General features: G+C 40.5%; 1 protein-coding gene across 1 annotated transcript in view; it reads left to right on the forward strand.

Moving 5' to 3' along the window:
• Positions 1-22,195, forward strand: part of AP1G1 (adaptor related protein complex 1 subunit gamma 1) — a 90,161-nt gene extending 67,966 nt beyond the window's left edge. Inside the window, exons 15-24 of the mRNA XM_026456482.2 lie at positions 719-841; positions 1,065-1,154; positions 2,298-2,425; positions 4,004-4,108; positions 5,083-5,224; positions 5,422-5,548; positions 11,712-11,819; positions 11,949-12,109; positions 15,990-16,088; positions 18,049-22,195. Coding sequence (XP_026312267.1) covers positions 719-841; positions 1,065-1,154; positions 2,298-2,425; positions 4,004-4,108; positions 5,083-5,224; positions 5,422-5,548; positions 11,712-11,819; positions 11,949-12,109; positions 15,990-16,088; positions 18,049-18,150 — 1,185 coding nt within the window. The 3' untranslated portion in view covers positions 18,151-22,195. The remainder of the gene's footprint in view (positions 1-718; positions 842-1,064; positions 1,155-2,297; positions 2,426-4,003; positions 4,109-5,082; positions 5,225-5,421; positions 5,549-11,711; positions 11,820-11,948; positions 12,110-15,989; positions 16,089-18,048) is intronic.
• Positions 22,196-25,674: the final 3,479 nt, after the last annotated feature.

Consider the following 25,674-nt stretch of genomic DNA (forward strand, 5'->3'; position numbering starts at 1 on the left):
GTAGTAGTAGTAGTAGTAGTAGTAGTAGTAGTAGTAGTAGTAGTAGTGATGGAGTCTTGCTGTGTGGCCCAGGCTTGTGTCAAACTCCTGGCCTCAAGCAGTCCTCTTGCTTCAGCCTCCCAAAGTGCTGGGATTACAGGTGTGAGCCACTGTGCCCAGCCTTACTTTTAATTTGGACAAAGAGAAAATTTTAAAAAATAAAATTTAAAAATTTAACATATTTAAGTAAGACTTTGAAGTTTGAGCTGTTATGAACCTGAGAATTGGAACCAGATTTATCTTTGAGGGTGTTTTGTAGAATTCTTCTTTTAAAAACAACAATAATAGCTGGGCGCAGTGGCACACACCTGTAATCCCAGCACTTTGGGAGGCCAAGGCAGGTGGATCATCTGAGGTCAGGAGTTCGAGACCAGCCTGGCCAACATGATGAAACCCCATCTCTACTAAAAATAGAAAAATTAGCCAGGCGTGGTGGCATGCACCTGTAGTCCCAGCTGTTTGGGAGGCTGAGGCATGAGAATCACTTGAACCTGGGAGGTGGAGGTTGCAGTGAGCCAGGATCGCACTATTGTACTCCAGCCTGGGTGACAGAGCAAGACTCTGTCTCAAAAAAAGAAAGAAAGAAAGAAAAAAGAAACACACAGTAGTAATAATAGCTAACACTTGTTATCATCACTGCTGTGTGTTTCTAGGGGTAATTGTCTGCATTTCCTTGTAGGCAGGAAGTTATGTTCGTGATGATGCAGTCCCCAATTTAATCCAGTTAATAACTAATAGTGTGGAGATGCATGCCTATACTGTCCAGCGCCTGTACAAAGCAATTCTTGGTGATTATTCTCAAGTAAGTACTTCATTCAGCTATTTTAGCTAAGAGGTAATTTTACTCTCAAATTTTCTGGTATATTTTTCTTCTTTTTTTTCCCCTCTCCCCTTTGGTATGTCTTTATTTCTAATACTCTAGATATGCACAGTTTTGATCTTTATTATGAGATGACCTATGATTTGCATTAAATAACTTTGGAAAAATTGAAGTCCTTAAGAAATGTTGACTTTTCTTTTCACAGCAACCTTTGGTACAAGTGGCTGCATGGTGTATAGGTGAATATGGTGATCTTCTTGTATCTGGCCAGTGTGAAGAGGAAGAGCCTATTCAGGTACTCCTTGTCACTCTTGGTTAAGTGGGGGAAAATAGTGGTTTTGGTTATAGGAGAGTAGTGTTTAATGGGGGAGTTGAGGTTGATTCCTTGAAAATTTTTTGGGCCAGGTGTGGTGGCTCATGCCCATAATCCCAGCACTTTGGGAGGCTGAGATGGAAGCATTGCTTGAGCCCAGGAGTTTGAGACCAGCCTGGGCAACGTGGTGAAACTCTGTCTCTACAAAAGACACAAATATTAGCCAGGTGTGATGGTATCTAGTCCCAGCTACTCAGGAGTGAGACCCTGTCTCAAAATATTTTAAAAAATACCCAACTTTTCAAAGAATCAAACTACAATTATATTGGAAAACCTGCCATTTTTTTGAGATGGAACTTACTGAGCCATTGTGAGATTTTTTTTTTTTTTTTTTTTAAGACAGAGTCTTACTCTGTCACCCAAGCTGGAGTTCCATGGCAGGATCACAACTCACTGCAGCCTTAATCTCCTGGGTTTCAAGTGATCTTCTCACCTCAGGCTCCTGAGTAGCTGGGACTATAGGCATTCACCACCATGCCTGGCTAATTCTACTTTTTGTAGAGACAGGATTTCACCATGTTGCCCAGGCTGGTCTTGAACTCCTGGACTCAAGCAGTCTGCCTGCCTTGGCCTCTCAAAGTGTTGAGATTAACAGACGTGAGCTACTTAGCCCGGCCCCATTGTAAGATTTTAAAACCACTTTAGGTCCAACTCCCTGTCCTAGTGGACTGAATTATTGTTTCTCTTACCTTCTGGCTGATAAACAAGAAGAAATGAGACATGTGTCTATGTTCTTATTTGCACATTAAAGGACTAACTTTAAAAGGGAAAATTGTGGCAACAACACTTGAACTCTGTATGTTTTTCTTTTCTTCTTCTGTTTCTGCCACTTGAAGTTCTACTATTGCTTCTTAGCCCCAATGGTCATTTTTCACTCTTTTTACCCCCACCTACTCTGTTAATAGAACAGCTTGGACAGTTACCCTGGTAAAGCACAGGTTGAGTTAGAGGCTTTTGTAATGGTAGGATTGTCTTTCTGGCTGCATCCCCTGACTTGATACCAGATTTAGATGCTTAATCATGCTACTCATTCTTCATCATCTTCTTTTTCCTCCTCCTCCTCAGGTAACAGAGGATGAAGTATTGGATATTTTAGAAAGTGTCCTAATCTCTAATATGTCCACCTCTGTGACACGAGGTTATGCCCTCACTGCCATTATGAAGCTTTCTACTCGATTCACTTGTACTGTAAAGTGAGTATTGAAGAAACATAGGGTGAACAGGTTTTGTAATTAAAAAAAAAAAACAAAAAAAACTTGATATCATGGAAAATTTCAAGCATAGACAAAAGTAGAGGGAATAATAACACAAATTTGCGTTACTTATTTCTCAACAGTCACAATGATCAATTCACAGTTAATCTTTATTCATCAACACTTTGTTCCCTCTCATTCTTTTACTCCCTTGTGGATTATTTTGAAGCAAAAAAGTTAGGGAGTTTTGTTTGTTTGTTTGTTTGTTGAGACAGGGTCTTGCTCTCTTACCCAGGATGGAGTGCATCATAGTTTACTGCAACCTTGAACTCCTGGGCTTAAGGGATCTTCCTGTCTCAGCCTCCCGAGGAGCTGGGACTACAGGTGCACACAATTGTGCCTGGCTAATTTTTGAATTTTTTTGTAGAGAAAAAATTTTTAAATGTTTTAAACATTTTAAAATGTTTTCATTTGTTGCCCAGGCTGGTCTCGAACTCTTAGGCTCAAGCGATCCTCCTGCCGTGGCCTCCCAAAGTGCAGGGATTACACATGTGACCCACTCCACCTGGCCTAAAAGTTACGTTTTTAGAATGAGATTTCTAATACCTTTTTTTTTTTTTTCCTTTTTAAGTTGAGAATCTACTTCCCCACATAAAGGTTTTGGTTTATTTGTATTTTATATTTCATTTTGTTTTATGACAGTCTTACTCTGTTGCCCAGGCTGGAATGCAGTGGCATATGATCTCGGCTCACTGCAACCTCCACCTCCAGGGTTCAAGCAATTCTCCTGCCTTAGCCTCCCGAGTAGCTGGGATTACAGGCGTGCACCACCACGCCTGGCTAATTTTTGTATTTTTTGGTGGCAATGGGGTTTCACCACCTTGGCCAGACTGGTCTCGAACTTCTGACCTTGTAATCTGGCCAAGGTTTTGGTTTATTATATTTTGACATGTCTTAATAGGAATACAATCATGAATGTTTTGGTGATTAAATCTTTTAATTCTTCTCTTTGCTATTTTTAATAAAGTTGATTCTCAGGTCAGTTTCCCACCCAAGCATATTTAAGGCAAACTTAGTTCTTGTAGTCTTCCTGCTTCACTTTTAAATGTGAAGTCTTATAAAAAATGGTATTGAATTACTTTTAAAATTCTGAACTGGAAGAATGTGGGGTCAACATTTTGATGCTCTGACCCTTTTATAGATTAAAAATTATTTAAAAATTATCAAAGAAGAGAATGAACAGTACAAATTTTTTTTGTGGCAAAGTAATAGTTGGTACTTTTGTCTAGCAAAGTTTAGGGAGTGGCATATATATATGTTTTTTCCACACCATCATTGCTGCAGAAGGGGGGTGGCATGTTTAACAGACAAAAATCTAGTGTTGCAATGAGAATAGTATCATGTGAATGTCAGAGAAATGGATGAAAATGAAGTGTTTTGTTTTTGAAAAATTATATAAATTAAGAAAAGATGAGTATTTCAGTATTATAACCAGAAAATTCTGGCTTATTAAACATCTCTGCTTATTTGTGAATTTTCTTTTGGGTATTTGATTTTGTTTGTCATTTTATCCTATAGCCGAATTAAGAAAGTGGTTTCCATCTATGGAAGCAGCATTGATGTGGAACTCCAGCAGAGGGCAGTAGAATATAATGCACTTTTCAAGAAATATGACCACATGAGGTGAGCGAAAGAAACTAAGCAATGTGTGTATATCTTAGCATCCTGACTAAATTGTCATGGTAATCCATAAAGAAGATTCATTCCTTCTGCTTTATTAATTGGTTCTCATATCCCTATTTAGTTCTAATTGCTTGACTGCTTCTGTTCTGTCCATCTTCTGTTCTGCCTAGACTCTAAAGAAATAAATTAACTCCCTTCTTTCATTCCACCTCCAACCCTTACATTTTTTTTGGTATGGAAAGTTTGCTTTATTTTCTATTTTATTTAGTTAAGAAGTGGGAGGCTGGGTGTGGTGGCTCACGCCTGTAATTCCAGCACTTTGGGAGGCCAACGTGCGCAGATCACGAGGTCAAGAGATTGAGACTGTCCTAGCCAACACGGTGAAACCCCATCTCTACTGAAAATACAAGAAAATTAGTTGGGCGTGGTGGCGCACACCTGTAGTCCCAGCTACTCAGGAGGCTGAGGCAGCAGAATCATTTGAACCTGGGAAGTGGATGTTGCAGTGAGCCAAGATCATGCCACTGTACTCCAACCTGACGACAGAGTGAGACTCTGTCTCAAAAAAAAAAGAAGTAGGAGTTGTATTTTTTCAAGACAAATAATCTCATTCAAATTCCATTACTGTTAACATTTTAGTGTTTGTCATCTTGTTTTCTTCTATTATGCAGTATCTTCTTGACTGTTAATACCTATGGATTTACCTTTCTTTCATCTCCATCTCCCTACCACTGAAATACATGCTTTGGGATTTAGCTGGACAGTCTTTTTATTCAAGATTTTTTTGTCTGCCCTTAATCCAGCCAGGAATTTAGGTCATGTATTCTTGTAATCTACCTTCTATTTTAGTGTGTGTGTTGGGTGGGGAGGGGAAATGGATCTCCATGCCTGGGCTCAACATAGTTAATGGTGATTATTTTAGGTAGGGAATCTAGGTTAACTGCCTAGAATTTAACCACTTCAGATTCTTCTAGGTCTGCCCTACTTGAGAGAATGCCTGTCATGGAAAAAGTGACCACAAATGGCCCTACTGAGATTGTGCAGACAAATGGAGAGACAGAACCAGCTCCGCTAGAGACCAAACCGCCACCCTCTGGGCCACAGCCCACCAGCCAGGTAGCCAGCCTTTCACTTGCTCATCTGGGGCTTCTTATGATTTTATAGTCCCTTATAGCTTGTCTCTTAGCTGAGTCCTTTTAATGTTCCTAGGTTCGTTGATGATTTCCTTCCTTATTTTTACATATTGAAAGAGCTTTGCTTTAGATGTAAACTAGACAAATAATAATGAATTGAGGTGTTGTTACCTTGTTTAGGCCAATGATTTATTGGATTTGTTGGGAGGAAATGACATAACACCTGTTATTCCAACTGCACCTACAAGCAAACCATCTTCTGCTGGTGGAGAACTTCTTGATTTGCTGGGAGACATCAACCTTACAGGTGAGGCCAGTCTGGAGCTATTTAATACCTGGGAAAAGATAGAGGCCTTGGGGAAAAACTAAACTGAACCCAGACTTTCCAGCATGTGAATTATTTGAAGATGGGAGAGGCTAAATGAGAAGCAAGAGTCAAATCTTCACAATATCCGGGTTATACGTTGTCATGCTAATGCTCTTAAGATAATTTATAGGGATTTCTTAAAGGCAAACTTCTAATTTTGGGTGAATAAATTATTCATAGTTTTTTAAGATAGAAACTACTTTCCTTGGCCGGGCACAGTGGCTCACGCCTGTAATCCCAGCACTTCGGGGGGCCGAGGCAGGCAGATGACCTGAGGTCAGGAGTTCCAGACCAGCCTGGCCACCATGGTGAAAGCTGTCTCTATTAAAAATACAACAGTTAGCCGGGTGAGTTGGTGCATACCTATAATCCCAGCTACTCAGGAGGTTGAGGCAGGAGAATCGCTTGAACCTGAGAGATGGAGGTTGCAGTGAGCCGAGATTGTACCACTGTTTACTGCAGCCTGGGTGACAGAGCAAGACTCTGTCTCCAAAAAAAAACTACTTTCCCTTTCAAGCTCAAAAAATATATCCTGTATCACCTTTGCTTTTAGTGTCCCAAGACATGACTTCTTCTTGGTTCCTTCCCACTCATGGTTAGTTTTCAGTAGCTGTGACCATTTGTGGAGAGATGTTAACCTACTGCCTACCTTTTATCTTACTTCCCTTCCACACTTTCTGTAATTAAAGCAACTGAAGGAGCAATCACTCATAATATTCAAACATAACTTTTCATTTGGGAATATTTTTTCTTTTGTTCATATATAACATTCATTTGTAATCGACATGTTCAGCAATATGATAAACCCGAGTCCAATACAACTTTTTTTTTTTTTATTTTGAGATGGAGTGTTGCTCTGTTGCGCAGGCTGGAGTGCAGTGGCGCAGTCTTGGCTCACTGCAACCTCCACCTCCTGGGTTCAAGCGATTCTCCTGCCTCAGCCTCCTGAGTAGCTGGGATCACAGGCGTGCACCACCGTGCCCTCCCTAATTTTTGTATTTTTAGTAGCAATGGGGTTTCTCCATCTTGGTCAGGCTGTTCCCGAACTGCTGACGTCATGATCCACCTGCCTCGGCCTCCCAAAGTGCTGGGATTACAGACGTGAGCCACTTTGCTCGGCCTTCTTTTTTTTTTTTTTTTTTTTTTTTGAGACAGTCTCACTCTATCACCTAGACTGAAGTGCAGTGGCGTGATCTCAGCTCACTGCAACCTCTGCCACCCGGGTTCAAGCAGTTCTCCTGCCTTAGCCTCCTGAATAGCTGGGATTACAGGTACCTGCTACTGCGCCTGGCTAATTTTTGTAGTTTTAGTAGAGACAGGGTTTCACCATCTAGGCCAGGCTGGTCCCGACCTCGTGGTCCACCTGCCTCAGCCTCCCAAAGTGCTGGGATTACAGGCGTGAGCCACCGTGCCCAGCCCACAACTTCTGTCCTAAATAGCAGTGTAAAGTATAGCTGAAAGGTTAAAGTGTCTTTTTTTTTTTTTTGAGACATAGTCTTACTCTGTCAGCAAGGCTGGAGTGCAGTGCAGTGGCACGATCTCGGCTCACTTCAAACTCTGCCTCCCGGGTTCAAGCAAACCTCCTTCCTCAGCTTCCCGAGTAGCTGGGATTATAGGTGAATGCCACCACGCCCGGCTACTTTTTTGTATTTTTAGTAGAGACGGGGTTTTGCCGTATTCTTTAAAAGGATAATGGAGAGTTAAAGCATACCTGACCTTGAGTAAAAAATAGACATAGGATAACAAGTTGGATGGTTAGCTAAGCTCATTCCCACAGGCTGATTTTTTTTGTTTTTTTGTTTTTTTTGGAGACGGAGTCTTGGTCTGTCGCCCAGGCTGGAGTGCAGTGGCCAGATCTCAGCTCACTGCAAGCTCCGCCTCCTGGGTTTACGCCATTCTCCTGCCTCAGCCTTCCGAGTAGCTGGGATTACAGGCGCCCGCCACCTCGCCCAGCTAGTTTTTTGTATTTTTTTTAGTAGAGACGGGGTTTCACCGTGTTAGCCAGGATGGTCTCGATCTCCTGACCTCATGATCCACCCATCTTGGCCTCCCAAAGTGCTGGGATTACAGGCTTGAGCCACCGCGCCCGGCCCTGATTTTTTTTTTTTTCCCTAATACAGTGGAGTCACAGAGTATAGGATTTATATCTATGTCTTAACAAAATTTCAAAATGTTACTTGTCATGTACTTATGAATCATTTATAAATGGTCAATTTCAAATCCTCAAATGCCAAAGCTATACTGGATAACTGGAAAGAAAAAACAACCCCATAGTTAAACCATAGCATATACTTCACCAAACATGTTAGTATTTCCATGTTAGTATATAGCCTTCATAATTATAATTTTAGGTGACTAATACTTTATCAACAAGTTAGCACTATTGTTTACTCAGTTCCTTAGTATTGGGTAGTTTGGTTTTTTTTTTTTTTTTTTTAAACAGAGCCTCGCTCTGTTGCCCAGGCTGGAGTACAGCAGCACAATCTCAGCTCGCTGCAGTCTCTGCCTCCCGGGTTCAAGTGATTCTCCTGCCTCAGCCTCCTGAGTAGCTGGGATTTATAGGCATGTGCCACCATGCCCAGCTAATTTTTGTATTTTTTTTAGTAGAGATGGGGTTTCACCATGTTGTCCAGGCTAGTCTTGAACTCCTGACCTCAAATGATCCGCCTGCATTGGCCTTCCAAAGTGCTGGGATTACAGGCATGACTCACCGTGCCTGACCAGTATGGGGTATTTTGTTTCTAGATTTTTCTTACCTAGTGGCCTCAACAAATATTACATCAATTTGTTCTTATTTTAGATTAATTTTGTAGACTAAGTAACTTAGTCCTTCTGAATCTGGTTAAAATTAGGATGATTAATACTTACTGCATAAGGTATTTGTAAGGCCCATTGACCTATTCAGTGCATGATACATAGTAGTCACTTGGTAAATATTATTTACCTTTTCCTCAATTTATATGTTTAACTGCACAATCATAAGCATTGTATATTATTATTCTTAAAAGCCCTATTGGGTGAAAATTTGGTCTTATTATATTTTATTTTTATTATTATTTTTAAAATTTTGTAGCCCTCTGCCGGACTTGACCAGCAGGGAGGGGCCCTATTATTTTTTGATCACAGGGAATGTTTAATATTTATTCACATATTTGTATTATAGATGAGGTTCCTTTCTGAACATTCTCCTTGTATCCTTAACTCATTTATTGTGGAGTCTTTTTGTTCCTACTTTCTTGTTTTCCTAGTGTTATATGCTAAAGCAAAATGATAAAATATTAAAAAGTCTGGGTTTTCTTTCCTTATAATGTGTTTTAAAGATGTTTTTCCACTTTTTACATTAAATTTTAAAATTTTGAATTCTAGATCTCTTAATTTATCATTACAGTTTTACCCCATTATATAGAAATTTAAGTCAGTAGAAACTCAGAAGTAGATTTAGCATGTGTTTTTAAAGGATTTGAAGCAGTAAGTTTCTGCTCTTCTCCCGAACTACCTTGCTATACTTTTACAGGACCAAAAAAAGTGAAAATTTTGAGGTAGTTGGGGACCAATATGCTGCCTGTATATCTTGAGTAGCCTCTGATTTTCCATGAGAATACATTTCTAAAATAGTTTTGAAAATGGGAATTGGGGAAATTTTTCTCGATTAGATTTTTTAGACTAGGAGAACCATAGGAGTATTTGTTTGCCTACTTCATTGGTAATCTGCTGGACTGCACAAATGGTGTTTGCATTTATTTTAGCTTCTTGTGCTTGCTTAGCCATCTGTATTTCTGTTTTCTTTGCTAATTTTTAGTATGTCATTTACTTTGTTTTTGTTTTTGAGACGGTGTCTTGCTCTGTCACCCAGGCTGGAGTGCAATGGCGCGATCTCTGCTCACTGCACCCTTCACCTCCCAGGTTCAAGCCATTCTCCTGCCTCAGCCTCCCGAGTGGCTGGGACTACACGTGCATGCCACCACACCCGGCTAATTTTTGTATTTTTAGTAGAGACGCTATGTTGGCCTGACCTCAGGCCAACTCCAGGAGGTCAAACTCCTGACCTCAGGTGATCCACCTGCCTCGGCCAGAGTGCTGGGATTACAGGCATGAGCCACCACGCCCAGCCTGTCATTTACTTTTCTAGTGTTCTTTAGTATCTTTTTTTCTCCTCATTCTTGCTGTCAGTTTCTTAAAAAAAAGATGATATTCTAGCCTTTCTTTATTTCATTGTGTTAATGCTTTTGTAAATGGCATATATTCGGTTAATTTCACAAGTAGTTTGAAATCTATTTAAATATAAAATACATTCTCTTACTTTTGCTGTATTTTCTTATGCTGCTTCTTCGAATCTTGATTTCCCCCATGTTCTATGAATTATCTTCTATTGTGTGATTGTCAAGTTGTTCTTACTTGGAAAGATTAAATAAGAATGGTAATCTATTTCTTTTTCCCACCCCACTTTATACCACCCCTCACAGGGTGTGTGTGTATGTGTGTGTGTGTGTGTTAAAATTTGTTATACAGTATTTAACATCTACAAAATTTAATGAGGGTTTTGATCTACCTAGTTTGTAAAATAAAAATTAAGAGGGTTGATGTTCGTTGTGTATTTCCCTCTCATCCCATTTCTTTTTGATTCCAGAGGTAACTACTGTCTATCCTAAAGTAATGTTTAACATTGGTGTTTGCCATTCCTGTGCATTTCTTGATATAGTATATAGTATTGTTTTGCCAGTTTTTACCTTTTTAGACATCGTATCCAACTGAATGTGTTCTTTTCTGCACCTTTTTTTGCTAAACATTGTAATTGTGAGAATGAGTTATCAATAATCCATGTTAAGTGTATTTCTAGGGAACTCACTTTTTACTGTTGTACATGTGTAGTATTTTAGTATATCAATATATCAGTTTACTTATTCATTATCAAGATGACATTTTGGTTGTTTCCAGTATTTCACCATTAGAAGTGTTCCTGCTATGAATGCTTTTGGATGTATCTCCTAGTGAACACATGCAAGAATTAATTAAAAGCATTCCTGAGAAGGGGTAATGGGTTTTCAACTGGGGAAGATTGTGCCCTCCAGAGGTTGGCAGTGTCAAGATATTTTTGGTTGTTACAACTGGGAGGATGCTACTGTCTAATGCGTAAAAGCCCAGGGGTGCTACTTAATATTCTACAATAAACAAGGCAGCCCCTACAACAAAGAATTAGGAAGCCTAAAAGCTGTTACTGTCAAGGTTGAGAAACCTCAGTTTAAGGATATACTGATGTTCAACTCTACTGTTGCCAAATTACTCTCTAGATTGGTTTTACCAGTTCACCTTCCTATAGCAGAGCTTAAAATTTCCCATTGTTCCATGTTCTCGCCAACATCTGGAATTATCAGGTATCGAAATTTTCACCATTCTGATAGACAGGAGGTAGTATCTCACTATAATTTTAAATTCCACTTCCATCATGACTGGTAAAATTGAACATCTTTTTGTAAGATTCCCTTTTCATTCAGGTTTCCTCTTTTGTGACTTGCTTGTTTTTATATCTTGACACTTTTCAATTGGGTTATCCATTTCTTATTGGTTTATAGAAGACAGTATCGTTTGGATACTTATCCATTCATTACTGTATAGCAAACATTTTGTCACGTCTGTGGGCTCTCTCTCTTTACCATTTTTTTTTTTTTTTTTTTTTTTTTTTGGTGACAGGGTCTTGCCGTGTCCCCCAGGCTGGAGTACAGTGGTGTAATCACAGCTCACTGCAGCCTCAACTTTCCAGGCTCCAGTGATCTTCCCACTGCAGTCTCCCAAGTAGCTGGGACTACAGGCGCACACCACCATGCCCGGCTAATTTTTGTATTTATTTATTTATTTATTTTGTAGAGACAGGGTCTTGCCATGTTGCTCAGACTGTACTTTTTCTTACAGTGTTTTTTAATAAACAGAAGTTGCTTGTTTTAAAGTACTTGAGTTTTTAGTTCTTTCTCTTTGTGGTCTGTGCTTTTTGCATCTTGTTTAAGGAATCTTTTCCTCAACCTGAGATTGAAGTAATTTTCCCTATAATTTCTTGGTAAGCTTTGTCATGCTGTCTAAGGTTAACTTTCCACTGAAATATTTCCTTTAGGTGCTCCAGCTGCTGCTCCTGCCCCTGCCTCAGTCCCACAGATATCCCAGCCCCCCTTCTTGTTGGATGGGCTTTCATCACAGCCTCTCTTCAATGATATTGCTGCAGGTACGATGACTGTTGTTACCATCATTACATGGAGCACTGAGTAATGAGGTGGTTATTAAGAAAAAGAAGTAATAATTCTGCAAGCATTAGGCTGACTACAATAAGACTTATCTCCCTGTACTTTCTCAGGCATCCCCTCCATCACAGCGTACAGTAAGAATGGCTTGAAGATAGAATTCACCTTTGAACGGTCAAATACCAACCCCAGTGTAACAGTGATAACGATACAGGCCTCCAACAGCACAGAGCTAGATATGACGGACTTTGTTTTCCAAGCTGCAGTACCAAAGGTACTACAATGTCTTCTTTAGATGTTTCCTTTGATTAAAGATTGGCTGATTTTTTTTTTCATGTGTTTGGTAAAGGATATGTTTTAATTTTTACAGACTTAATTCAAACTAACAATAAGTTACCTGTGGTTCACGGAAGCATATCATTTTTAGTGAATAATTTTTACTAGGTTACAAGTTTTCTGATGGTTAGTATTGTAGGATAAAGAAAAACAATTCTAATAGTAGTGAGAGCAGAATTCTATGAGGTGATCAGTTAATGCTCAGGGCATTGAGGATAGGTTAGGCTTTAGTAGTACAGTGTTAAAGACCTAAAAACATAAAATCTGGCATAGGATGAAAGTTAAGTAAGATGAGAGACTTTGTCTATCTGGTATTATCTTCTAGTTAACCAGATCAGAATTGAAATTTTTTGTGTCTTGATACATGAGTGAGAGAAACATTCCTCCTTCATTAACATCCAATTTATTATAGATATAGTAAGTGTTTTTGTGAATCAAAGTTTGGTTTACACCAAATTTTAGTTTAAGGATATTTATGTTCATTTTTCAATGGTGAAAAGTCTTGAAGTCGGGTGCAGTGCCTCACGGCTGTAATCCCAGTACTTTGGGAGGCTAAGGCAGGCAGATCACTTGAGATCAGGAGTTCAAGAACCTGGCCAATGTGGTAAAACTCTCGTCTCTACTAAAAGTACAAAAAAAAAATTAGCCGGGCATGGTGGCGGGTTCCTCTAATCCTAACTACTCGGGAGGCTGATGAAGCAGGAGAATCACTTGAAGCCAGGAGGCTGAGGATGCAGTGAGGTGAGATTATTATGCCACTGCACTCCAGCCTAGGTGACAGAGCGAGACTCCATCTTAAAAGAAACAAACAAAGAATTCTGAATAAAGAAAAGTTGAGAATGAGGAGTGGGTAGTTTTTCTTAAAAAGATGAGACAGTAAGTATTTTAGGCTGCTATCTGGTCTTTATTGGTACTCAGTTCTGCTCTTATAGTACAGAAACAGCTGTAGATGACATGTAAATGAATGAACACAGTTCTGTTCCAATAAAATGTTATTTGCAAAATCAGATGTTGGGCCATTCTTGGCCAGTGGGCTATAGTTTGCAAGCCACTGGTTTAGACTGCGCTAACCTAATCTTGGCAGTGGCACGTGAAATATGGCATTTAGACATTCTGACAACACACTTTTGGAAACTGAGGATGTTTTATTTGTTTGTGGGTACTGCTGATTTGCACTCTTTTTTTATTTTTTCCCCATCCTCTGACTCTCATGCAACCTTCTTTGCTTACACTTTGTAGGAGCCAGAATAATTTAGATGTTTAAGAAGCAGTTAGCTGGACAGGGTGGCTCACACCTGTAATCCCAGCAATTTGGGAGGCTGAGGAGGATGGATTGCTTGAACTCAGGAGTTTGAGACCAGCCTGGGCAACATGGTGAAACTCCATCTCTACCAAAAATACAAAAAATTAGCCAGGCGTGATGATGTGTGCCTGTGGTCCCAGCTACTCAGGAGGCTGAGGTGGCAGAATCCAGGAGGTGGACTTGAACCCAGGAGGTGGAAGTTGCAGTGAGCCAAGATCGTGCCACTGCACTTTAGCCTGGGTGATAGAGTGAGACCCTGGGTGATAGAGTGAGACCCTGTCCAGAAAAAAAGAAGGAAAAAAAAGGGGGAGCAGTAGTGTCAAGTGGTGAAAGACCACTAATGAACTCTAGAGCCATTCTGTTTGGATTTCTTTTCAATTAATGTTGACCAGGTTGGCCTTGAACATGTAGCCTCCCATCCTCGAGTGCCAGGGCAACCGGCCTGAGCCACTGCGGCTCCCCTGTTTGGATTTCAATACTAGTTGTATGACATAAAGAAAGTCACTGAACCTCCATGCCTTGGTGTCTTCATTTGCAAAGAGGGTGGTGATAAAGATAGCTACTTCCTAAGGTTGCTTAAAGGAATAAATAAGTTTTTTGAATTAGGCACTGTTTGAAGCACTTTTCATCTGTTCCATGCTCAGTATATTTAGGTGCTGCAACTTAGGTTTTATACTTGTTACTTTAGGCTGCTGCTCCAGAGACTTATCACCTCTACTATTAAAACATAACCTTATTTTTGGTGGTATACTGTACAGTGCAGCATGATAATGTATTTTCAACTTAAAATGTCATATTTTATAGGTTCTACTATGTACTATTTTTGTGTTTTAATGTTTCTGAAATTGGGGTATATTATAAAATTGATATCTTGTCATAATTCAATGGGCAGCATGTTTTCTGTCTCAGTGGTACATAAAATAATGTTGTGAATTACAATTGATGGTATCTTACATTTAATGAAATATAGTAATGAATAATATTTTAGCTTATATAATTTAATGTGGCAGTAGAATTATGAATAAGACCCAATATTTTTATATTTTATATATATATATATAATTGTTTTTTTTTTTTGAGACGGAGTCTCGCTCTGTCACCCAGGCTGGAGTGCAGTGGCCGGATCTCAGCTCACTGCAAGCTCCGCCTCCTGGGTTTATGCCATTTTCCTGCCTCAGCCTCCCGAGTAGCTGGGACTACAGGCGCCCGCCACCTCGCCCGGCTAGTTTTTTTGTATTTTTTAGTAGAGACGGGGTTTCACCATGTTAGCCAGGATGGTCTCGATCTCCTGACCTCGTGATCCGCCCGTCTCGGCCTCCCAAAGTGCTGGGAATACTGTGCCCAGCCCCTAGTGTAATATATCTGTACATTGAGAGTGAATCTTCACTCTTGTAACTTTTGGCCCTAGAGAAGACTAGTGTCTCTCTCTCTCTTAAATATTTTAAAAGTTTAATCTACTTTTAGGAAAGATTTTCAAATTCTAGTTTATAGAATAACTACATAGTACAGTATGGTTTATCTAGCTTGCCCTATATAGCACTTTTTCTTTCTTTCTTTTTTTTTTTTTTTTGAGACGGAGTCTTGCTGTGTTGCCCAGGCTGGAGTGCAGTGGCACAATCTTGGTTCACTACAATCTCCGCCTCCTGGGTTCAAGCAATTCTCCTGCCTCAGTCTCCCAAGTAGCTGGGACTACAGGCATGTGCCACCATGCTCAGCTAATTTTTGTATTTTTAGTACAGGTGGGGTTTCACTGTGTTGGCCAGGCTTGTCTCGAACTCCTGACCTCGTGATCCACCCGCCTTGACCTCCCAAAGTGCTGGGATTACAGGCGTGAGCCGCCACGCCCGGCCAGCACTTTCATCTCTTATTTCTATAAGTAAGCAAATAAACCCTACCAGCATTCAACAAAGTAATAGTGTTTGGCTTATCTAGGTCTTTTGCTGTATAGGCTGGTTCTGCAAGTCTTTCCTTCTGTCATGTGGCGAGGAGGCTCTGACACATTCTAGATTATGCAGGCTTTAAAAAACAAAAGTTCAAGTCTCTGGGTCCCAGTCATCCAATCACACAAAAGCTTAAAAGCTCATAGTTGGTGACCCGTATGTTGGTTTGCTATTTTTGGAAAGCTTTTCTTTGGGTTTCTGCCTGTTTTTTAAGCCAAAAGCACCCATATTTTACTTGCATAGTTGAACAGTTACTATTAAGTGAAGTTGCCAGAACAAGAATTGGTCAGCTTCTGAAAAGAGGTAGGCTAAAATTCCTTCTGCCAGAAAGGAGAATGTGGTTTATTGCTAGTGGTCATGATCAAAGAACTGAACAGTGGATTTTTACAAATACCACAGTGAGTCAGCTCACGTGCTGTGAATTCCTGATACCTAGAAAACAAGTAGTAGGCAAAACTTAGTAGTAGTGAAATCTGTTACTTGACCCATCATCTGGCTGTCTAAATGTTTTTTGATATCTCTGACCTAGCATTGTGTATTTCTTTTTCTGAAGAGTGCCCTTTGTTCCCCCCTAGACATTCCAGCTGCAGCTTTTGTCTCCTAGCAGCAGCATTGTCCCAGCATTTAACACGGGGACCATCACACAAGTCATTAAAGTTCTGAACCCTCAGAAGGTGAGTAGCACATTTGTAGCCAGTATCTGAGCTGAAGTGTAAGCATATTTCCTGAAATAAAATTCTGCTTTGTTTCTTTCTTCTGACTCATAGTTAGAGAAGAGATCAATGAAAATGCCTGGTCTAACTTCCTTGCTCTTCTGTAAATAACAAATGGAACCCAGAGCCATCAGGTGGCTTAGTGGCATCTTATTAAAATGCAACTTCAAGAAAAGCTAGATTAAAGGTCTAGTTTTTGGGGGGTAGGGGAGAAGTTTAGACATTTTAATTTATACACAAGTTGAAATCTGAGGTAAGAGCATTTGTTGAAACCAAATATCTACATTTACTGCTACAGTTATTAAGAATGAATAGCAAAAATGGAGGCATTTTAAATGAAGCAGCCAAATGAAAAGTAGCTTTAGAAACTGAAATTAAGCAATATTTTTATTATCTCAAAGAAATAAACTCACCTTAATAGTAATCAATTGGTTTTCAAACAGTTTTTGAAAATGATTCAGGCCGGGCGCGGTGGCTCAAGCCTGTAATCCCAGCACTTTGGGAGGCCGAGACGGGCAGATCACGAGGTCAGGAGATCGAGACCATCCTGGCTAACACGGTGAAACCCCGTCTCTACTAAAAATACAAAAAATTAGCCGGGCGAGGTGGCCGGCGCCTGTGGTCCCAGCTACTCGGGAGGCTGAGGCAGGAGAATGGCGTGAACCCGGGAGGCGGAGGTTGCAGTGAGCTGAGATCCGGCCACTGCACTCCAGCCTGGGCGACAGAGCAAGACTCCGTCTCAAAAAAAAAAAAAAAAAAGAAAATGGTTCAGAGAATTTCTTTAATATAGCTCTACTAGTTGCTCATAAATAACAGTATACTTTCTTTCTCTTATAACACTTGCCTTTTCTCTGCTATTCACTATATTTTGAGCATCTGCCTCTATAGTACAAGCACAAATTCCTTTGACCATCTGAAACAGAGTAAAACATTTCTTAGTGTATTTGTATTTGAAATCTGCCACATAAAGTAAAAAGTACCTAATTGAGTTCTTTTAAAACTACTGTTGTTCCCTGTGAGTTAAGTCATTTTTAAACATTTTATGCCTTAGGAACAAAAGGCACATTCACATTTACTGTAGGTTTTTCAGATAAAGCAACAGTATATCTGAATGGAGAGCATATGATGAGTATATGTTCATCTCATTTTTTAAGAGACTTGGATACAAGGTTTGAATCTTTTTGAAAAGGACTCAGCAAAATGTTACTAGGAAAATGCTTCACAGTGGCTCATGCCTGTATTCCCAGCACTGTAGGAGGCTGAGGCGGCCGTATCACCTGAGGTCAGGAGTTCGAGACCAGTCTGGACAACATGGTGAAACCCCGTCTCTACTAAAAATAAAAATATTAGCTTGGCGTGGTGGTGGACGCCTGTAATCCCAGCTACTCTGGAGGCTGAGGCAGGAGAATTGCTTGAACCCGGGAGGCAGGGGTTGCAGTGAGCCAAGATCGTGCCACTGTACTGCAGCCTGGGCAATAAGAGCAAAACCCTGTTTCCAAAAGAAAAGAAAAATGTTCCTGAGGGTTTCTGTCCTTTTAATGCAGTTCAAGGATTAAAGCTAACCATGTGTTCTGGAGATGTGCTTTCTATACTTGGTGGCATGATGTTGTTAGCTTCTTGACTGAAGCCTAGAGTACTGGGTGTTTTTTGTTGTTGTTGTTGTTTGCCTGTGTGTCATTCTTTTTTTTTTTTTTTTTTGAGATGGAGTCTTGCTCTGTTGCCCGGGCTGGAGTGCCGTGGCCAGATCTCAGCTCACTGCAAGCTCCGCCTCCTGGGTTTACACCATTCTCCTGCCTCAGCCTCTAACAGATAGCTTTACTTCAAGTTTTGACCTCTAAGATTAAAAGTCTATTTGTGGGCTGGACAGATGCTGGAGATTTTATTTCAATATATAATTTGCACTTCTCTTTTCCTCTTATAGCAACAACTGCGAATGCGGATCAAGCTCACATATAATCACAAGGGCTCAGCAATGCAAGATCTAGCAGAGGTGAACAACTTTCCCCCTCAGTCCTGGCAATGAGGGTTTGGCACCATTCTCATTCTTATCCCACTCAATCAAAGGAACTCTGGGAAGGAGGTTGTGATTGCTGGCAAGTCCCCCCAACTGTACCACGGGCATGAGGAGGTGAAGAGAACTGCTGAGGAGGATTTTCCTAAAGTTACTGCTGACCTTGAAGCATTGTTAAAGACTAATGTCCTCTCCTCCACTGTTGAGGCTGGCTGCTTCTGGAGGCTACTTTGCACTCTTCCTCTTCTTCTCCTTTTTCCGCACTGCTCCACCCCTCCCACATTTACAGCCAGAATCAACATTCCCTGGGCCCCTGAGGAAATAAGCAGCTGGTCTGGAGGAGAGGACTGCAATCCATGGCGAAAAACACTCACTTTGTCTCTGCAGCAAAGAGTTGCCCCTTCTTTCTACTGTTGTTTCTCTGTGGACTGGGCAAGGTGGGGTATTTATTCCTCACTAGCTGGGTTACCATCTTCAGGCGCTTTCAACATCTGGTATTCGGAATGGAAATGTAATAATGGACATTAGGGAGCCCTGCCTTTTTCTACTGGTTCCCCCAATGTTTGAAAGAGGCATTAGGCTCCTGGTAGCCTATTCTGTGCATTGCTGTGTACACACAGACACATGTATGTTTGTTATCAAGAACTGGTCAGACCTTGCGAGTTTTTGTAAACACTGGACAGATGGAGTTAAAAAGAGCTTTTGTTGAGATTTGGCATGAAGGATATGGTGCTCTATTTGTAATAGAAACTTCCAAGGCTCTTCCAGCTCCCCTTTCGTTCCATTCTTTAGCTGTAGTCATGAAGTTTCCATGATACTCAAAACTGATTCCCTTTAAAGTACAAAATGGTCACCTTCTAAAAGATATATTCATAGTTATTAATGACCCTGTTCCCACCGCAAATTTTAAAGTGCTCCTAAGCCCATAACTTGCCTGTTTGAACTATGGTAATGGGTGGAAGAGGAGTTCACCAGTTTTAAAGATCAGACTCTGTATCACAAGTACCTTTGCCCTTAGGAAGAGTGAGTATTGGAGTGATCTGTTACTCCAAACCTCCCTTTTTATTTCCTGAGCCTGGCTTGGACCTTGGCATTCCGTTTGAATTCCTTCTAACTGGAACATTTGTGTTGTATCTGTAACACTGGCACTGAAATAAAGACCACACGGTTAAAGAAATCTTTCCTATATTGTACTTCATGGTGTTGGAGTGAAGCCTTGTAGCTTCCATACCCCTATGTCAGAGGAGGTCTTACAGACACCATAGGGTAGGAATAACCTTCCCTCAGTCTGAGAAATTGGTCTCTTTTAAAAGACAAATCTCATGAGTATCCACATCAAAGACTTGAGCTTTTTAAACTAGTGAGAGTGCCAAGTGCTTTTAAGAAAGGACCCATGTGTTATCAAACTTTGAAATTGAGTAGCTGGAGTGAAGTAGAGGTGACTCTCTGTGGTACACGTTGAATGTACTATGTACGTTCAAGTATTCAGGCGCCGTGTCTTATATACTGAAGAAAGAAAAAGTGAGGCCCACCTTGCACTTACAACGTTTGCAATTGTTACTGTATTGAATACAGTATAATGACTACTATGGCTTCAATCTTAAACCTGGAAACAAATACCTTTTTTTCCCCCTTCATTTCACCAAGCCTTTATTTAAAATCTTCAGTGTCTTGTCAAATCTAGCTCTGTATCAGATGCTGGACTATTCCTAACATTTGACAAACTGGAGTTGAACTAAAGGCTCCATAGAGGAAAGTTCCTGGTCTGATTAGGATGTATGAGCAAGATCTGCTAAAACTTACTCCAGTGGGTAAATGGTTGACCGAGTCAAAAACAGGATATTATCTCCTGCATAGTAGTTTTCAGTAATGTAAGTGTGGACTAGTGCATATTTCAGACAACTGCTCTGCCTGTGCAATGAAAAATAGCCTTTAAGGGTTTCTTTGCAGACTGATTTCATTGGATGGATACTTAATGCTGTGAAACATGATAGGATTAACATAATGTTGGTGGATTTCTTGAATAGAATTTGTCTTAACATTCCTCTTTGTGTAGAGGCTTTATTTTCTCTCTTATATTTGTAGCTAACCAGCTCAGGTTTTTTTATTTGAACTGGGTTGAATTTCTGAAGAAATCTGTTCAAGACCATGCTATAAGACACTGTCAGCTAATGGAGCTGGGAAGGGTCTACTCTGCTGACAAAGCATTTCCTTGGGTGATCATAGTTTTGAGGTAGAGTTTATGATCATTCAGCTTTGTCTAGAAGGAGTAAAATATCATGGCCTTAACACAAAGGGTGCTGCGTAGAATATGAATTGATTTCGGAATCTGAACACAAGCACCATACTGAAGGACTAGCAGCCAAATAACTGCCTAGGATACTGATGGTTGTGAAGACTGTTTCAAATGATTGGATCTTTGAAAGCTTCAGCGTGCCTTAGTTTCTAGGATCAGAATTAGTTTTCCTCTCACTTGGCCTTGCAGCTAAATGAAGAAATGTTTCAATTTCTGTGAATACTTGCACATTTCAATAATTCCTTTCCCGAGTATAACCACTCAAGGGGGAGCAAATTGGGATGGATTTACAACTTCAGAGGCATTGTGAGGAAAGAGCATTTTCCAAGGCTATTTTAATAACCCTGGGGTGATAAGCAGTGAGCCCTCACACACTTACTTTGACAATTTCATATGCACTTGTACCTCATTATTTCCCTCTTCAAGAGTCGATTTATTCTAGTCTCTGCCCCATCCTGGGGAATCCTAAGGGAGAATTAATTCATCTAAGTAATCTCAAAAAACTGTAGGAAGGGTGCTCTCCCAGAGAAGCTTCTCCCATAGTGCTTTGGTGCTGTTTCCTTGAGGTGGTTAGGACAGTTATGGAAGTTTTAGGCTGTGCATAGTGATCATCTGTTAATTTTAAGGTCTTTCTCATTTAAAGAAACATTCCTCAGTGTAACATTTGTGGGGGATTCTTTCCTCTTGCTGGTTTAAAGGTGTGATTCGTACTCCTTGTTTGTCCCATTCATATATGAAAATAGACTTTTAAAACTGTCCAACACTAATGATTTCTATAACATGCTTCCCATTTTTTTTTATGTCGTAGAAGAGATTGGAAGTTAGGGAGTACTGCTTTCAAGGTTCAACTTCATTGTCTTCTGCATTGGAAAATATTTGGGCCATCAGAACTAGGGGAAAGGAGTTTGAATGTGTATATTTTTTTCTAGTGAATGTATTTTAACCACAGTGTCCTAAACTGAGAAAGCTAGAGAGGAAAAAGTGGGTGTTCATGAACTTTGTGGTTGGGAGAGTGGTTTTACATGTCTGTGTATTCATGACTTTGGGAGTGGGGAGGATCATTGGAGAGAGAATTGCACAGAAAGTCCTGAAGTTTAAAACACTTTTGACCAGCTTTGGCTCGGGAGAGTGGGGCTGCTTATAGAACTGGAAGTGAATAACTTTTTCAAGCAATATCAGTGAGTGGGTCCCATTGACAGGGTTCCAGGACCTGGAACACTTTTAACAGAAGGAAATGCTGAAGCAGCTTGCACAGTTGCTTTATAAACTTCCAAGACGCTGATTCTGGCTTCAAGATATGGAGCATTGGAGTTGGTTTTTTGTTTTTTTGTTTTTTATTTCCTCAAAGAACCTGCGGTTGCGCTTTGTGTGTTTTGTTTTTGTTTTTGGTTTCTATTTGGGGGCCCCATGGGAAAGAGCTTCTGAACTCTTTCCTTTATGAACTCCCACTGTGTTCCTATAAAGTCCCTTTTCTTTCATAGTGTTGTAAGTTACATTTTCATTATGCCCCATCACATCTTCTTTACTGTAAAAATATTAAGAAGCTGTTTCCAAGTGGGACAGCTAATGAAGCTCTAATTATTGCAGACATATTTTTGAGATGTAAAAAAAAAATTTAAAATTAAATGATAAGTCTTAGAGGCGAGTGAGGAATAAAATGGATGTAAACATTTACATGGGATGCATTAGAATTCTGCTGTGTGTATTGTCTTTTGGTTGAAACAAATTATGAACAGTGACTAATAATAAAAAGTCAATACTCAATGATTTAAAATTTGCTTCCTTGCTTCTTACAATTGGATTAGAAGACTTAGACGAATTCTTATTCCAGAGGTTGAGCTAAACTTACTGACCTGTTAGTATTCCTTTTACACATAAGTCTCACCAAGAGATGAATTTGAAACACTTCAAAACTTGTGGTAGTTGGGCGTGGTGGCTCACGCCTGTGATCCCAGCAGTTTGGGAGGCCGAGGCGGGTGGATCACCTGAGGTTGGGAGTTCGAGACCAGCCTTACCAACATGGAGAAACCCTGTCTCTAGTAAAAATACAAAATTAGCTGGGCATGGTGGCGCATGCCTGTAGTCCCAGCTACTCGGGAGGCTGAGATAGGAGAATTGCTTGAACTCGGGGAGGTGGAGGCTACGGTGAGTTGAGATCATGCCATTGCACTCTAGCCTGGGGTGACAAGAGTGAAACTCAGTCTCAAAAACAACAACAACAACAAAAACTTGTGTTATAGACAGTGAAAAAGTCCTAAGTGCAATTGGACATTTTAACTATAATATGATTAGTTTCATGCTTAATCTTCTATATAAGTGAACTCTCAAGGCAGAGAAATCAAGATGAAATGTATATTAAGGGTGGTTTGGATTTTATTTATAAGCTGTTTTTTGTGAATTGTTCACGTGTACCTGTGACGGGGCAGAGGAAGGCTTGACCAGTCAAAATGAGCTATATTTCATGGTCTTTTATATGAACTGTGTATTTTGTATATATTAATCTTTGTAGGGATGTGGTCTTGCTGTGTTGCCTAGGCTGGTCTCGAACTCTTGGCCTCAAGCAATCTTCCTGCCTCTACCTCCCAAAGTGCTGAGATTATAGGCGTGAGCCACTGCACCTGTCTTATGAACTCGTTTTGTTTTTTTAAGACAGAGTCTCGCTGTGTCACCCAGCTGGAGTGTAGTGGTGCAATCACTGAACACTTCAGCCTTGACCTCCCTGGTTCAAGCAATCCTCCCACCTCAGCCGTTCTAGTAGCTGGGACTACTGGCATGCACCACCATGCCTGACTAATTTTTATATATATTTTTTCTTTGGTAGAGACAGGGTCTCACTATATTGCCCAAGCTGGTCTGAAACTCCTGGGCTCAAGTGATCCACTAGCCTTTTGCCTCCCAGAGTTATGGGATTCATGCATGAGTCATCGTGCCTGGCTGCCAACTCTGTTTTCTGGAGGTTGGAAGCTTTAGATTTTCTGTTACTCTGATGATCCCTGACAGTCCCTTGATTGAGAGAGGGGAGGGTGTGATAGTCCCGATTGAAAAGGAAGGGTGTAGGCCCTGGCAGTTATCTAGTTTATGCAGAAGTGCCCTTTGGTACTGTTTGATAAGCAACATTTCTATAATCTTATGTATGAGTTAGTTAAAATTCATAGTTGTTTCTAATATTAAATTTAGTTGGCACCTTCATGTAATATAGAGGAAAATATAAAAGCTACAATAGAAAAGTTTAGCTAATAATAGACATTTATTTAACAATACAACAAATAAGCTGGGTGCAGTGGCTCAGGCCTATAATCCCAGCACTTTGGGAGGCTGAGGCAGGTGAATCACAAGGTCAGGAGTTCGAGACCAGCCTGGCCAACATGGTGAAACCCCGTCTCTACTAAAAATACAAAAAATTAGCCGGGCGTAGTGGCGGGCGCCTGTAATCTCACCTACTTGGGAGGCTGAGGCAGGAGAATAACTTGAACCTGGGATGTGGAGGTTGCAGTGAGCCGAGATCACTCCACTGCATGCCCTGGGCAACAGAATGAGACTCCATCTCAAAAAAACAACAACAAAAAAATACAACAAATAGTATTCAGATTTGAATTTCAATTCAGAAGCAAAAAAAAATTAATTTTTATCATTTTTAAGGGTTTTCTATCCTATATCCTCTCTCCAGTTCAATTGTCCCCATATTTGAACAATACCAAAATGTTCACGGAAAAAAATTTCTCCAAACTTTGAAGCTAGGTAAATACTGCCTGTTTATTTGGAACCAAAATTAGGAATATCCAAATCTGTTCAACCTATTGGTAGAATAACAGGATTTAGGCCCAAAGATGACTGTGGATCACTGAAGTAGGTACTAGATACAAATAAATATGTCTTTTATGATTCCTCTCCCAACATCTGATAGGAATGAGCTTTCCTTCTCCAGACTTCCCATTTTGTAGTGAAGATCTGGAAAAGCTCCTGGCATAAAGAATGTGTGTGTGTGTGTACATACCAGAGAGATGGAGAGGGGAAGCACAGCTGCTATAGGAAGGAGACAGAAAGGAGAGTTCCTGATGACTTCTCTGTCTCTTGGCTTGATCTAAACAGTGATTTTTGTAATGATGAACCTGCAGTGAGGGCAGATGGATTTTCGCATAAAAAAATCCCAGAGGAATTTATTTTTAGGGTTAGTCTCAGCTGTTTACCATTTCCAGAAATTGTAGTTACATAACCCTTGGCATACATAATGCACACTGCCTTGAACTGGGGGAGAACATCAATATGTGACCTTTGAAACAAAGTATAAAATGTTAATGGCACTACATGATCTGAAAAAAATCAACTGGTTGTCACTACTGAATTGGATCTTAAATCATGGGAACCATTAAAGGTAGTTACAGCATAAATTAGCCCCTGAAACTTCTGGGTGGATGGATTTTGTTTTTTTTTTTTTTTTCTTTCATGTTTTCCCTTTTGAAAGAGGGACTACTGTTGCCAGAATGAAGAAGTAAGTAACAATGCTTTTGCCCACTATTCCTTTAATTAAACAATTATTCACCACTGCTGTTCCCCATCATGAGCTTAAACTTTAGTTCTGGAACAAGATCTTTCCCTTTTGTGTAGTCAGTCAATAAAGAGCTTCTACTCATGAAATCTGGAAAACGTAATGTATAATGCCTCAAGAAACAGGCTCTTACAGCCAGGTGTGGCTCACATCTGTAATCTCAGCACTTTGGGAGGCTGAAGTGGGCGGATGGCTTGAGCTCAGAAGTTCGAGACCAGCTTGGACAATATGGTGAAGCCCCATCTCTAAAAAAAATGCAAAAATTAGCCAAGCGTAGGTGGCGCTCACCTGTGGTCCCAGCTACTGGGAGGCTGAGGTGGGAGGATCACCTGAGCCCGTGGAGGTTGAACCTGCAGTGAGCTATGATTGTACCCATACTGTACTCCAGCCTGAGCAACAAAGCGAGACTCTGTCTCAAAAAAAAAAAAATATGGTCGGGCGCGGTGGCTCAAGCCTGTAATCCCAGCACTTTGGTAGGCTGAGACGGGCGGATCACGAGGTCAGGAGATCGAGACCATCCTGGCTAACACGGTGAAACCCCGTCTCTACTAAAAATATACAAAAAACTAGCCAGGCGTGGTGGCGGGCGCCTGTAGTCCCAGCTACTCGGGAGGCTGAGGCAGGAGAATGGCGTGAACCCGGGAGGTGGAGCTTGCAGTGAGTGGAGATCCCGCCACTGCACTCCAGCCTGGGC

This window comes from Piliocolobus tephrosceles, chromosome 17 (genome assembly GCF_002776525.5).
Source record: "Piliocolobus tephrosceles isolate RC106 chromosome 17, ASM277652v3, whole genome shotgun sequence".
Lineage (NCBI taxonomy): Eukaryota > Metazoa > Chordata > Mammalia > Primates > Cercopithecidae > Piliocolobus > Piliocolobus tephrosceles.